Source organism: Pocillopora verrucosa, chromosome 3 (genome assembly GCF_036669915.1).
Source record: "Pocillopora verrucosa isolate sample1 chromosome 3, ASM3666991v2, whole genome shotgun sequence".
Classification (NCBI taxonomy): domain Eukaryota; kingdom Metazoa; phylum Cnidaria; class Anthozoa; order Scleractinia; family Pocilloporidae; genus Pocillopora; species Pocillopora verrucosa.
In genome coordinates, this window is record NC_089314.1 from 22,568,560 (window position 1) to 22,582,876 (window position 14,317).

General features: G+C 37.9%; 3 protein-coding genes across 3 annotated transcripts; all 3 read right to left on the reverse strand.

Annotated features, from left to right (window-relative positions):
* Window positions 1–6,404, reverse strand: LOC131798020 (cytochrome P450 10-like). The gene is made up of 8 exons (XM_059115686.2): window positions 5,942–6,404; window positions 3,434–3,624; window positions 2,601–2,977; window positions 2,108–2,274; window positions 1,774–1,852; window positions 1,264–1,426; window positions 584–627; window positions 1–187 (listed from the first exon to the last, which is right to left on the reverse strand). The coding sequence occupies exons 1-8, from the start codon at window positions 6,370–6,372 to the stop codon at window positions 83–85; spliced, it is 1,557 nt and encodes a 518-aa protein (XP_058971669.2). The 5' UTR covers window positions 6,373–6,404; the 3' UTR covers window positions 1–82.
* A 639-nt stretch (window positions 6,405–7,043) lies between these two features.
* Window positions 7,044–10,516, reverse strand: LOC131798032 (galactosylceramide sulfotransferase). The gene is made up of 4 exons (XM_059115702.2): window positions 10,442–10,516; window positions 10,209–10,292; window positions 9,129–9,257; window positions 7,044–8,311 (listed from the first exon to the last, which is right to left on the reverse strand). The coding sequence occupies exons 3-4, from the start codon at window positions 9,236–9,238 to the stop codon at window positions 7,204–7,206; spliced, it is 1,218 nt and encodes a 405-aa protein (XP_058971685.2). The 5' UTR covers window positions 9,239–9,257; window positions 10,209–10,292; window positions 10,442–10,516; the 3' UTR covers window positions 7,044–7,203.
* An 824-nt stretch (window positions 10,517–11,340) lies between these two features.
* On the reverse strand, window positions 11,341–13,790 carry LOC131798042 (galactosylceramide sulfotransferase). Its single transcript, XM_059115713.2, has 3 exons — window positions 13,761–13,790; window positions 12,943–13,093; window positions 11,341–12,442 (listed from the first exon to the last, which is right to left on the reverse strand). Exons 2-3 carry the CDS (start codon window positions 13,056–13,058, stop codon window positions 11,341–11,343), a joined length of 1,218 nt encoding a protein of 405 aa, XP_058971696.2. The 5' UTR covers window positions 13,059–13,093; window positions 13,761–13,790.
* Window positions 13,791–14,317: the final 527 nt, after the last annotated feature.

Genomic DNA, 14,317 nt, shown 5'->3' on the forward strand with positions numbered 1-14,317 from the left:
TTTTATCTCTAATTATCAGATGAAATTGAGGTTTCAAACGCAACAGATGTGCTGGTATAGTGCATTTAAGATCCGTTTGATATCAGCGGTCAATAAATCTCAATTTGACTTCTCCGTCCGGGACAAGAAGCGCAGTGATCCTTGGTTTCACTTCATTAAGCGACTCAAGCCAGAAGTTCTGCGACACCTGATGGAACAAAGTAAATAATGCACAATGTAATTAGAAGAGGATAAAACCAAAATAACTTTGATAACGTGTTGCAAAAAGTCATTGAGCGTTGCTCTGTCACATGTCTGCAAACAAATAGGAAATTATTTCAAGCGTTCTACAAACAAATTTTACAACCGGTTTCGGTCCATCAACATAAAAAAAAACCGCATTGATCAGTTGCTTTTGTTTGTCAGATTTTTAGGAAACACTCATGATAGGAAGGTATTTTTTTATACAGATGCAAAGCCAAAAAATTGCCTTTACTCATGTTCATAGAGACCCAAGAACACCACAAAAAAAAAATACAAATAATAAGAAAAGGCGTATTAAATACCAAAGAAGAAAATCGACTGTCAGGTTTAAAAATCTTACCCGAGATAAAAGAAGATGCATTTCCAGTTCTGCCACACGGCGACCTAGTAAGACAAAAAATGCTCAGGAAAAAATTTAAATGCATTACAAATGAAATCCTCAAGATCGCGCTCAACCAATTCATTGGTATCACCTCAGAAAATGGCTAGTACTCTTGTTTAGAAAGGAAGTTGATTTTCCTAAAAAAACCTGTAGAGTGTAACTTGGGAAACTCTTTTCTTTGGAAATTCGTTGATAAGCGATTTGATAAAGGAAAGATCTAAATTTCCTCGAACAGTGAAGGGACTAGATGTTTTGAATGAACTTCGTATACTGTCAATATTACAGGGGTCTATGACCAGACACACTTCATATAAATGTAAATTATGTTTTCCAACGATTTTTAACAAAAAAAAGCGTTTTAATACATCAAAACTGAAATTTCGCGATCTACACTCTTACATGTATCAGTAACACTCTCGCAAATCTTATGGAATGAGGAATAGAAATACATTTTGCTGGTTATCATGCACGCTACTGCTTCGAGAGGGTAGCTAGAGAAATTCCCCCCCCACACCCCCCCGCAAATCTTCTCCCCGGAATGAAAAAGTCACAATTAACAATACAAAACCTGATATGCTCCTAATTTCCAAATGAGACTGTTACTTAAGAACTTCCAGTTCAAAGCTCCTCTTTCTTACCAAGGCACATCCTAGTGCCAAATCCAAAAGGTTGCGAGGCGAACGCATGATAATGGGACTTGCTCGTGTCATCCCTCAGCCACCGGTCAGGTTTGTACTCCAAAGGATCATCAAACAGTGCTGGATCACGACCCATTGCATACAGTGGAACACGTATCATCGTCTGTTTTTTACCCAAAATAAAATAGAAGATTGAGCGAATCAAAGACCGCACAGGAGTGGTAAACAAGACAATTTGCGGCCACCACGTCAGTTCAATGACCCAGCTTATCAACTTTAACAGAACTACTCGAAATTTTCGTTTAAACTTTATACACTGGATGATCCATAAAAAACCGTGGCTGAAAAGTTAGTAAAAAAATTCTGAAGAAAGAAATCGCGGAAACCTGATGACTTCAATTTTCTCCTAATATTACAATGTTCAAAGAGTCGAACGATTTTGTTTATTTTAAACACCACAAAACACACCACTTCTTAGTTATATTCCTTGTAGCAGTGGTATTGACTCACGTTTGGTGGTATGCGGTAGCCCTGAATGACGATGTCTTCCTGAAGCATGCGAGCGTTTTCCGTAGCGACTGGATAAAGCCTGGATAAATTTACATCAAAGCAGTTGCCATTTTATAAAAAGTAGAAGATATCAATTCATCGCTGCAAATAATAATCCTCGTATCAGGAAAAAAGCTAGGGTCAGTTTGGAAAGTATAAAGGTTGTCGAGTCAATATCCAACCGTAACTGAGAAAGATTTTCACGAATACAAAAATATTACAGTTACAGTTTTTGCCGGTTTATCTGTTAGCATAGCAACACACAGCATAAAACTGAAATAAATTGCCACAGTACCTTAAGGTTTCCTTGACACATCCTCTAAGAAAAGGCATTTTTTGTAAAGTTGCAGGAGTTGCTAGTTCACCTGGTTGAAGAACTGCGCTAACCTCTTCATGAAGCTGCTTTTGTACAGAAGGATTTCGGGCAAGCAGATATAAAGTCCACAGGCTTGTGTTTGACGTCTGGGGATCACAAAAAAATAAGTTTAATTATTCAATTAAAGTTCGCGTTCTGGTTTTCCAGTCACGGGCGCCCCTTGTTGAATTAATCTGACAGATACTTGTATAATTCGTCCAATTCATGTCAAACGTTTCTTTGTAAATATATCAAGGTAATTTGATGTTATCTCTACTCAATGTCTCCATGGCGTTCTCCTAAGACGGGAGGGGAATTCCAACAGAGCTCTTTACGGTCAGGTATGATCGCTCATGCATGTAAAATCCAATCAATTCAAGATTTTCGTACCAATCTACTTCTTGTTTAAAACATGGCGATTATTATTCCATACCGTTTCCACAGCAGCCATCAATATCTCCACCAAGTTTGCAGTTATTTCTGTGGAACTGATGTCATCTCTGCTGATCAGAAAACTCAAAAACTCCGCTGCATCTTCATCCTGTTCTTCTCCATTTTCCAGTCTTCTGCGAATTTCGCTCAACTTGTTTTCGATACAGCTGTTGCCAAAGTCGTACATCACATCCATGCAGTCGTAAAATTCTCGAAAGCTCTTTGGTCTGTAGAATTTGTCAATCCAAAGAGGTATAACATATACCTTCAGAATCAGATTGAACATTTTCCCCACTGCTTCAATAAACTTGGCAGCTTCTGGTGACGGCGATTTGCCAAAGGTGCCAAATCTTGTTTCAAAAAGGACCGTGCCAACCGCTGCAGTATGAAAGAACACGACATCTCGTTGACGTTATTTTCAATTTTAATACCGAGTCAGCAAGTCACAATCCATGTTTAAATCTAAGGATCTTGGTTTTTCAACGTTTTCAAGTTAAAGTTGGGCGTTAGCTGTGACTTCATCGACACATGAAGCAGTTGTAAAGTCTAGAGAGCACGCAAGAAGTTAAAGGTGCTCACGGCTCCATCTCGAGGAACTGTCACGCATTCTTCGTGCTTTCCAATTTTTCCGCGTGCTTCATATCTCAATAAACGCATACCGACGCTTGAACCAATTGTTCATTTACTGAACTTTTGGAGCGAATTTAAACTGCGCACTAGACGCACTTGCTTTACCTGTGTTTTTTTTCTTTAACCAGACCGCCGCCTTCGAGAAATCTAATACTTTGTAAAGCGGAGGATAAACTTTGCAAAGATTTTATTATTAACACTCACATTCCAAAGACCATTTGAAGAGTTCCTGTTGAATGTCTGGAATGCCACCATCACTATCACGTGTCTGTTTAGTCCGATGTAACAGGTCAGATATGACATCATTTAGTGGTTTTGAGTATTCACCAACAACTTTAGGTTTCAGCATTTTCATGTTCAACACTCGACGAACTTTAAACCAATCCTCTCCTTGTCTGCCTCACCAAAAAAAAAAATATTAATGTTTTAGTAATGACTGAAATTTACTATTTGTGTATGGACGAGAAGATAAATTTTTAGTGTTCCATCAATGATTTATTACAGGTATTAGTAAGTGTGGTGCCATTATGGCATTAATAACTCTAAAAACGCCCCCATAAATCATCTGCTGTACATATTTAAGGTACCAGAACAAAAAAATCTGGTTTTAGCACAAGTAGGCAATAAATACTTTCAATAATTATGGTTACCATAGTTTCTGATCAATAGATGAGGTGCACTAATTTAAAGCAAAGTGTGCTAGACTCTGCTTCCAGATATATGGATATGAGCCTTAACTGGAGGTAAAGCTTGTGTCTGGCTGTAACAAGACTAATTCATCATAGCAACATTATGCTACATCCTCAACACCCATTTACCAAAATCTTATGACTAAGTTGTGGCTAAAGTCTTAATATAATGTGTTAATTTTTAAGAAGACTGCAATTACATTTAAAAAGTAAAATTTACAACATACAAAAACCTGATATGACTCAGTCAAGATTTTCTTAAATCCTTAACACTCTTAACACCAGGACACACTCTCTCCATACTGTTCTATGTACATTTCCTAAAGTGCTGACAAGGAGAATTTGTGTAACAATCAAGAGTGTCTTTAGTTGATGATCATTTTCTTTATTCCTGTGACCTTAATGTGTGACTTAGAGGTGATATTGTGAGGAGAAATTAGATATTAGTCACTCTCACAGGGCCAAAGGGCTAAATCATGATAACCCTTACAAATACCAATAGAGAAATGTAACTGATGATGTTAACTGGCTTTGCTGAGAGGATTCATTCAATTTCCTGTGGCATGAAGTATGCAATAGGCAGAAATTCTTCACTCTTCGGAAGTTGGCCCTCTTTTCTCACCCCAAGTCCCTCCCAGCATACTGTCTGAAAGCCTGTGTCAGTAGATAGGCAGCATAGGTAATGATGACCCATGCAGAGGGCTAAGACCAACAACTTTCAACCTAATGCATCTCTTAAGTCATCAATGAATTAAATGTATCATATCTGTTGTCCATAATCATTGTATGACAATATTGATGCTTGTTGCATGAATAAGACTCAGCATAATGAGTTTATGACTGGACAGTACTCTGTCTTTATGAAAATATCTATCCAAACCTATGTAACATATCTCAAATGCCACTACTGCAGGTGCCATAAATGAAGTTTATTTCATAAATCACTAGCATCTCTACACAATTTCAAAAATCTGAACAACAAAGAGAGAGAATTCTCAAAAGAATGAAATTCAGGATAATATGCAGCCATCATTCCACTATGTGCCACACATGAAGAAACAAGCAAGTTTTTTTCTTTGATAAAAAAGGCATGGAAAGCTTTTTCAGGGAAAAAAATGAGCAGTGAGTCCTTCTTTGCCTGTTGATTTAGCCAAAAAACACACATATTTTGAGTTTATGTAATTGCTTAACAATCTATGCCATTTTTGTGGCTAGTTATTTGAATGAATAGCTATTAAATTGAAAGGTAATTTATGATTAAGACACCATAAGCTGATACTGATGAGCTGATCTGACCATTGTTTCCAATTAGTGCATTGGGAGCAAAAAAAAAAAAAGGTTGCAGTGTACCAACAGAGACATTAGTCTTTACAAAGACAGTAGTGCCATGGGGCTGGGGAAACTGTAGTATCTAACATAAATTTTCTCAGGAAAATAGTCTACTGAGCCCTCAAAAGAAGCTTCCACCAGGAAAACCTGCTCATAGGGGCCCCAGCCCCTTCTAAGCTAAATCTATGTTTCTCCAGGCAGTGCCGTAGCAGGGTTAAAATTATTGGGGGGGCCTAACCTTCATTTTTACTGTTCTACTCTTGTGTTCAATATATATTTTTTGGAGTTTGCCAAATTATTGGGGGGGCCCGGGCCCCCCCGGCCCCTCCCCACGCTACGGCATTGCCAGGCAATCCCTGGGATCTGTAGTACCCCCACCCATACTGCAGTCAATTTCGACTTTAAATGGAAGAGTTTAGACACTCTACAGTGGGTAAAGGTAGAAGAACCATGCCTCCATGGTTGATAATCCTTCCTTGCCCTCGCATCAGGTATTATATTCTCCATACCGTTCTCTATACATTTTCACGGTTTTGACATGGAGAATTTGTGTAACAAATAAGAGCTTCTTCTCATGAACCTCTAACTAAATGTTTGATTCAGCGGTGATGCTATAAGGAAAAATTGGAAGCATGAAACTCTTGCAAATTTAAGACTCAGAGGACCATATACTTAAACAGAAAAGTGAACTTACAAGCTGAACACTCCGTGGGCCTGTTTCCGTTCTTCTTTATATTTCATCCATAGAGGAAACTGAGGTTCCCTTTGGGGGTATTTTCCTTCGTTTCGAAACAAATACTGAACATCGTCAGCGTTGGAGATGGTTACAGTATCCAGGCCAAGGAGTTTCTCCCGATAGATCTCTCCATATTCTTGAACTCGCTCGGCCTGAATTTCATGCACTCTTGTGTGACCCTTATTTCGAACGTAGTCAAAAAGTGTTCCAACTAGTGGCAGGCCCTTCGGCCCTGGAATTTGGTCGTATGATTTCGGGTCGACGTTTTCCATTGCAGCGTGCGTTTGCTGCATGCGAATTAAACCTTTTTTCGCGATTCCTAGATGTTGCTTGCTTGTTTGCAGACCAAGCAAGGTCAGAGATGAACGGATCCCGAATTTGTACGCCATGATAAACTTAGAGTTTCGTTTTGCAAACAAAGCAAAACATTTAGCTGGCCGAGGAGATCTGGTGAGGACAAGAGGCTAAATGACTATTTACACGACATACTTCTTGTAAGATAACGTATATACCGGAAGTTGAAACGCACCAACATACACTGGTCTTCTTCTGGGGCTGTTGGTAGACTTGCAAATGAATCAAAGTAAAATGTAGAATTAGCCCTCAATAATGACGCCCCACCCAGAAGAAGGTTTGTCCTTTTCTTTTCCCATTTTCACAGAGTAGAGGTTGCTAACCGCTTGTTTGATATATTCTATTAATTTGTCTGTTTGCAGACTTGTTGGGTTTGGAAAATAACTACATGTTTCAATTGTGCCGCCATCGTATTTTGTATTTTGATAATCAGTTTATGTTTTTCATTTACGTGCAGATTTTATGTCACAGAAAATGATTATAAGTGGGTACGATATAGGGAATAATTGAAAGATCGTCTCAGCTTCTCCTAACGAGGCGTTCCCCTAGCAACCCCGCCTCTTCCCTCCCAACCAGCTTTAGTTAAACCTTTCACTCTCAAATCTCATTACTGAGTAATTCCTTACTGCCCGCTGTACAATTCTCATGATGTGAGTTTGGAGAATTGGTGTTGGAACAATGACTAATCCCCTTATTGATATTTATCTTTATTCTCATCACAAGTCTGCTTGATATTGTATTGATATCGTTAGGAGAAATTCTGTCTTGATCATTTATGGGAGTTGAAGGGTTGAGCGAAAGGGAAAGCCTCGTTATCAATGTCTACACACTTAAGTGAACATCAAGTGCACGGTATATATAGCATACTATGGTTTATTTACAGAATTGTCAATAGCTTCAAAGTTTTTCGTCTTCTTTTTACGATGATAAGTCATAAATGGAGCCTCATTCAAGGTCATCTTATAGCAAGTTTTGTACAGCTCTTTGGAAATATTAGTTCTCAAAGCATAACCATGAACAAAAATTCTCTTTCCGGGAATTAACGGAGTGAGAACGTTATATTCTTGTACACAAGCACTCTTTACGGCTTTTAACTTTTGCTGAAAGATGGAAAGATCGCGATAGAATTCTGGACCTTCGTCGCCTATCATTCTCCACAGCGTTTTGTTGAAGTAGTCATACAATAATACATCCCCAGCGTTCCACTTTTTAATCTGTTCTCTGACCTTTTTGGAAAGGTCTTTATTCCGAACGAACTGCTCCCCTCTCTCGTTTAGTTTGAAATACAAAATGTCCTCGAATTTCCAGCAGAAACGTCGTTTTAGAAGAACTAAAGACTCGTCGAAGTATTCCATGAGCATAACTATGTCAAACTCCTGTGCGACAAATCGGATGTAATCGCGCACCGCAGTTAGATTTTCGTAAAAATCTGTGTCAAGTCCTAAATCGAATAACGTAGGGTTCTTGATTAAGTTTAAGGTTATATATCTACCAACCTTTGCTTTAACTTGATCGAAATATAATGTAGAATTATCCAGGAAAGCTTCCAACTTAAAACGTGCTTTTTGTAAGCCATCAAAATGATACCACAGATGAAAAAAATTAAAAACAGATTCGAATTGCATGACTGGATCTCTTAAAATTGTAATGTAGCGTGATGTTTCTTTTGGAAAAAGCCAGTTCATGGGAACTTTGTTGTACCTGGCATGATTGCAGAGGATATTCGGTGGTCTACCATAAGTGGATTCTACAAACGAGAGACGAAATGACGATGGCCAATGGAATAAGTAGCTCTTGACAGGAAGGGTGATTATCAAATCATTTTTGTCACCATAGCGGTTCAAGATGTTTGTGATAGTACTGGAGCCTGTTTTGTGTGTCTTCAAGAATAAAATATTTCTCACTGGTTCGCATAAGCGAGGCTGGCTATCTAGAGATTCCCAGTTCATGCTGGAAAGTTCCTGCTCGGATGTCCTGTAGCAAATGAAATAATAAATGAAAAAAAAAACAGATAAATGGGTGAAAAATGAATAGATGAATGAACGAAAGTGAGTCGAGTAATAATTGATAATTAAGAAGAGAAAAGCAGGATAAGAAACATTTAGAGAGAAATGTTTATACTCTAGGAAAATATCAGCTAATTTTCCTTTAATTAATAAAAGATAGTTTGGTTTTATCAACTGAACTGATAACTGATGTAAATTGGCCACCGTTAAGAGTTTCTAAAACTGACGTTTCCAGCGGTAGCCCTTCGTCCAAGTAGATAAATCGTGGGTTGAGTCTTGCCTGAGAACATAACACCAGAGCACCATTCGGGCCCTCGCTTAAGTAGATATTTCGTATAATTTAACGATAGTAGACTCGGGCTAGCTGGGCCTACAAACGAGTAGAGAAATTGTGGGTTGTGTTTTGCCTGTGAATACAACACCAGAGCGCCGTTTCGGGGCCCACGCTTGATAGACATTTTTGTATGCTTTAACGATAAGAGACTCGGGTTAGCTGGGCCCACAAACATACTGCATAATGCTGAAATGTTCTATCCTTTCGAAGCACTCTTCAAGGGAACTGTGGCAAGGATCAATCGGCAAAGAACTTAATCACAAAAAGGTTGACTTTCAAAAATATATCAAATTTAATCTGTGAAAAGTACGATGTACACAGCAATGACTTTCGTGGTTTTATTGAAATAAATTTTATATTATTAAATTTTATTTTATCCATATAAATTATAAATTATACAACACCTTATGGAAATGCTCTCCTAGCATAGTGCCATCCATTCAATACTTACTGTGAGGTAAAAATTTCATGTTCTTCGTTAACTTGTAGTAAGAGGAAAATCAGCATCACAATGAAGAAGACGAAACAAAATGAAGTTTTCTTGTGAACCCTCACCCTCATAATATCAGTTGGTCTCAAACTGAAAATATACAAAACAAAATACATCATCCATTATGCAAATAAATACAAATCATATTTGGTTTGAAAGAGACATGTAATTGCCACATTCTTAAATGTTATTGAATACAGGGGTCAAAACAATCAATATAAAATTTCTGGCTCGATGAGGCAATTCGTCATTGAAATGTCTGGCAAACTTGACTGAATAATTTATTTATTTACAAACATCGCAACTTATTCAATTCTTTACCAAATGCAAAACAGACATGCTTTTATGCCATGATGGTGGTCAATTCACAGCTTTTAGGAAGTTCCATTTGATTCACGTTCAAGGATTTGAACCTAATTAAAAGGAATCCTCGTTAATATCCTAAGAGGTTAGGCCTAAATCTCTTTAGTTCACCATTATATTCGTATTCCTTGTTAACCCAGCTTGATAGTACCATTGAAATATAATGAAATATCATGAAGTCCTTTTCATTCAATAAGAAGTAGAGAAGGGAACAGACGGAGTGAAATCTGATGATGGTGAATAAAACATGATATAGTGATCTAGTTTTTAAGTAAAAGTGTGCAGGAATTTTACTCCACGATTGTTAGCTGAAGTTAAACGCTAAACGTGTCAATGGGTTGAAGAGACGTTACTTGGTATAACAATCACGAGATGGACTATAATGTGGCTGGAAAGACACGTATCCTGATAAAATATAGCAGTCGTTTCGTGTTTTCCCCCCTCAAGACATTTCTAGATGCTGAACTGAGCAGATTAATCTAAAATTTGAGTAAAATCGCCCTGAAATGTTTCGTTTCTCCTCCGCATATAGATTATTTCTTCTCTCTAACTTGCCTGTGTCATTGCTCTTTTAAAACCGTGATACCTGCCGACAAATTTAAATTGATGTTCTCTCTACAGGATATACAGGGGAATACTAAGTAGTATGTTTGGAAAAAGGATGATAAACCGGCTTACCTTCTCGACGTTTTCTTTGGGTTGTGCGTGGGGTTGAATGTAAAAAACCTGTTGAGGCGATTGGGAACTGGCCTTATGCAAATCCTAGCAAAGAAACATTAGTTTAAGGTTCGCTGATTTTCTATGAAATTTATGTTAAAGATCACAATGTTAAATTATGATGTTGTGATCGACGCTAAAGCGGAATATAGAATATACAAGAGGGTCTGTATTTTCTTCCTGCAAGATTTTACCTTATCTTAAACTCAGTCAAAACTCTATAAATATTCAGGCGATCGTGATCAGGACAATCACGAATATCTAAACGCTTGAATTACGCTTCATGGAAAAATAGGTTGCATCAATCACGCTGCCTGTCAAAAAGTTTGGAATCACCAGAAAATATGACAGATTCTTATGTAAGGAAGCACGAAATTAAACAGCTTTTTATTAGAGGAATTTTGGGCGTATACTCTTAAGTTTTGATGATCCAGCCCATAAAATTCGGAGAACGCAGTACTTGTCTGCATGATATATCAATGGACATAGCTTGCGGGTCACCGCAGGCATACTTCGTGTTATTTTCAAAACACACATAAACAACTTAATAATATATTCCTAGTATTTCTGCTGAAGAAAATCAACTGACATCGGATCAGCACGGCAAAATTTCTGCCGCTTATCATTAGCGTGACTAGACTGACCGAAATGAAAAAGCTTGTTTTCGAGATTTTTTCAAATTTATGCATGACTTAAGTAATAATTTAATGCCATCCGAAATAAACAATGGTTGTTATGCTCGCTCCTGATGCATCGCCCTCCGCAGAAGGGATAAGTTATATTGCTGCTTCCATGAGGGTGGGGGTGGGGGTGGGGGTGGGGGTGGGGGTGGGAGGGGAGGAAGGGTAAGATCAAGCTTCTGATTGGGTAATATTTACATCACTGCGTTACGTCGGGTTTGCGAGCGCTCGTGGGAACACTTTCTGCACTTTCAGCTGCGCCCCTCTTAATATTGGTCTCCGACTTACCGAGTAGAACTGGGAACTGACTTCACTACAAGGATGCGAGGAGCTAGAGAACAGCAGTAATGGATCGTTGGCAAGTAAAACAAAAAACAATGAGCAGTATACACGTTTAAATACTTTTAAATTTTTCATCTAAGACGATCTACTTGAATTTCATGTTTGTCTATAGTTAAAAGTTGTCGATACAATTTTTCGCGATGGTAATCCAGATATGGTATCTCATTCATTATCATCCTACTACAAGATTCATTAAGACTTTTAGAAATGTTAGCTTTCACTACATAGCCTCGCACCAGTCTCCCAGCATAGGGCCTGGTCAGAAAATTCCCCTCTTGTAGACAGGTCATTTTGACGCATTTTAATTGTCTTCGAAAGATTGCGAGATCTTTGAAAAAATCTGGGCCTTCTTCTGCTATCATTTCCCATAACTTCCGTTTAAAAGCGTTATACAGAAGTTCATCGCCAGAATTCCATTTTACAATTTTCTCTCTAACATCGTTAGATAGATTTTGTTTATCGGTGTCTCTCCTCTCGTTGAGTTTAAAGTAAAGAATATCGTCGATTTTCCAACAAAGTCGTCTTTTCAAAAGCACCAGTGACTCATCGAAGTATTCCATGAGCATAACAACGTCGAATTCTCTTTGTAGGAATCGAATGTAGTTTTGCACTAGACTTAGATCATCATGATACTTTGTGTCAAGACCCAGATCAAATAACGCTGGATTTTTCATCAACTTTAACAAACCAGGGTTTTTTGTTCGATTTGCTATTTTAAGGTATACCGTTGGGTTCTGAAGAAACTTTTCAAGAGGCGACGAAGCATTTTCCAATCCTTTAAAATGTTTGCCGAGAAAGAAGAAGTTAAAGATAGACTCAAAATGCTGTGTTGGTTCCCTCAATATTGTAACATAGTGAGTTGTCTGTTTTGGAAAAAGCCAGTTCATTGGTGCTTTTTTGTATCTGGCATGGTTACATAAGATATTTGGCGCTTTCCAAAGTACCTGTGTAAACTGGAGTGAAAAGGAAAGAGGCCAGTAGAAACTGTAGCTCTTTTTAGTCGCAGGCATGGCAAATATTAAACTTCTAGTATCGCCGTAACGATTTAAAATGTTTGTCACTGTACTGGAACCGGTTTTGTGCGTCTTTAGGAATAAAATGTTGTTCGCCGGTTTACATTGAAGTTGCAGCTTATCTGTTGACTGTTCAAGAGGGTCAACTTCCATCAGTTTCCTGTAAAGTTAAGAAAGTAGTCAAGAATGACTTCATCAATAAATAACAAGTTAATTGTAATAGGTTTGATTCAATGGCTCGTCAATCATTGGCACAGTAAGTAGTGGCGCTCAAAGCTTGTATTGTTGTCTTTCCCGTGTCCTTGGAGCCAAACAGGGAAATCTTGATCGAAGCAGGTGTTCATTCACCCCATACCCTCTACTTTTTCCTCTCCCTGTTTGCCTTCGAGTAACTCTTGGCTAGGCTTACGCTTCTACCGTTTCCGAGGAAACGCAAAAGACCGCTGTACAGGCAATGGTAGGTGGTATCTGAGAAAAGAAAGTTTTAAATGATGCACCCCGCTCGAAAGCTTTATTTTCTTTTTTTTTTTGCATTTAATTAATAATTAGTTTACATTACAAGGGTACAGGAAACGAATGAATGGATAAATAATAAATAAACGAAAACTCAAAAACACAACAGAACAAAAAAACATAACCATGCAAAAACAGCACACTCACCTTTCTAAGCTGAGCGATTTGCTACACAGATCTCTTTCAAATAATTGTAAAACGAGCCATGAGGCAAGAAGAAGAGTGGAAAATACCATAATTACGCGTTTGTGAAATTGCATCATGTCCTTAATTGCACCTCTGCAATCGGGATCGTAACCTGCGAATGGGCATAACACATGCATTTTGCTTTGCTTTCACCAAATATCAAACTTCAATAAGAATGATAAGCGATTCAGAATTCAAAAGATTGTTTTGGAATTCTTAAGAAGCTCCTAATAAACTAAATAATAAACTCAGTATTTATCTTTGTTCTGAGACATCATTGACAATCGAAGCCATGTATCGCTCACTGCAGGATTTCTTTATCTTTTTTCTTTCATTTCGTGGTTAGAATGTTCAATCCACCTCAATTTTGAGTCGATGAGCGTTTATGTAGCAAAACTCCTTCGCTATCCGCCACATAGACCTAAATATGATAAAGCTTTTAGGTTATGAGACAGTTAAAACTATGCAGAAGTACAATGATAATCGAGCGATATCGTTCGTTTTACAAAGTAATCAAATCATGTACAAATAACCCTAGGTCTTGTATTTCACTAAGATGAACGATGACGACCTTTTCAGTTAACGATACAGTAGCTAGTTCTTAGCAATCACTAACTTGAACACCAACGTTCTTCGAGAAATGAAATATGGAGGATTAAAGCTGTTCTGAATACAAGAGGCGAATAATTATAACTTTGACAGCCGATATACTTAAGCGAGGTATACACTCTGCTAAAGCTGAAAAGGAAAAGGATGGATGCTCGATAAAATGGCCTCACCGTTTCTTTTTCCGTCGAATCAAGCGCGTGTCAAACCATTCAAGCCTTTATAAGATGCACTTATGCTAATCTTGTCTCATAGAATGATTAATTGTTTTACAAAACGGAAATTTTCAATGTTAGGACGATTATTGTGGACGATAAATAACTGGTCTCTGAGCGACCAGGAGTTTCTATTGTCATGAACTCATATGGGGGTCGTAGGTTGGTTCGTCTCCTTTCGACGTATTTGGAATCTCTTATTTCAAGCGTACTTTTGTCACAGACTAATAACTGAAGGTCATCATGTCTTGATCAGTGCTTACAGTTTAACTACAACTTGGAATTTATCATGAGCCACGGTGAATATTTTCCGACTAGTAACTCTTTTCAAGAAAACTCAGGCAATTGAAATGGTATGAAATTATGAATAAAATCGGAAAATTGAAAATTGAGATGACACCATCAATTAAAAACTGTGACAGTCGTTTAGCTGTTGCAATCATAAATCTCTTCATTGGATTTCTGTCGTCCTCTTGGCCAGATCTTACTTTCTTAGAGATCAAATGGCCAAAAAG

What these genes read in the sequence shown, in the direction of transcription:
- LOC131798032 (XM_059115702.2), bottom strand. Translation starts at nt 9,238, where the DNA reads ATGAGGGTGAGGGTTCACAAGAAAACTTCATTTTGTTTCGTCTTCTTC. An exon ending in CATGAAATTTTTACCTCACA is followed by an intron (nt 8,312 to 9,128) that starts GTAAGTATTGAA and finishes CATTTGCTACAG; the next exon opens with GACATCCGAGCAGGAACTTT.
- LOC131798042 (XM_059115713.2), bottom strand. Translation starts at nt 13,058, where the DNA reads ATGATGCAATTTCACAAACGCGTAATTATGGTATTTTCCACTCTTCTT. An exon ending in AAATCGCTCAGCTTAGAAAG is followed by an intron (nt 12,443 to 12,942) that starts GTGAGTGTGCTG and finishes TTAACTTTACAG; the next exon opens with GAAACTGATGGAAGTTGACC.
- LOC131798020 (XM_059115686.2), bottom strand. Translation starts at nt 6,372, where the DNA reads ATGGCGTACAAATTCGGGATCCGTTCATCTCTGACCTTGCTTGGTCTG. An exon ending in TGGCACTAGGATGTGCCTTG is followed by an intron (nt 628 to 1,263) that starts GTAAGAAAGAGG and finishes TTGTCTTACTAG; the next exon opens with GTCGCCGTGTGGCAGAACTG. An exon ending in TGCATCTTCTTTTATCTCGG is followed by an intron (nt 188 to 583) that starts GTAAGATTTTTA and finishes TTGTTCCATCAG; the next exon opens with GTGTCGCAGAACTTCTGGCT.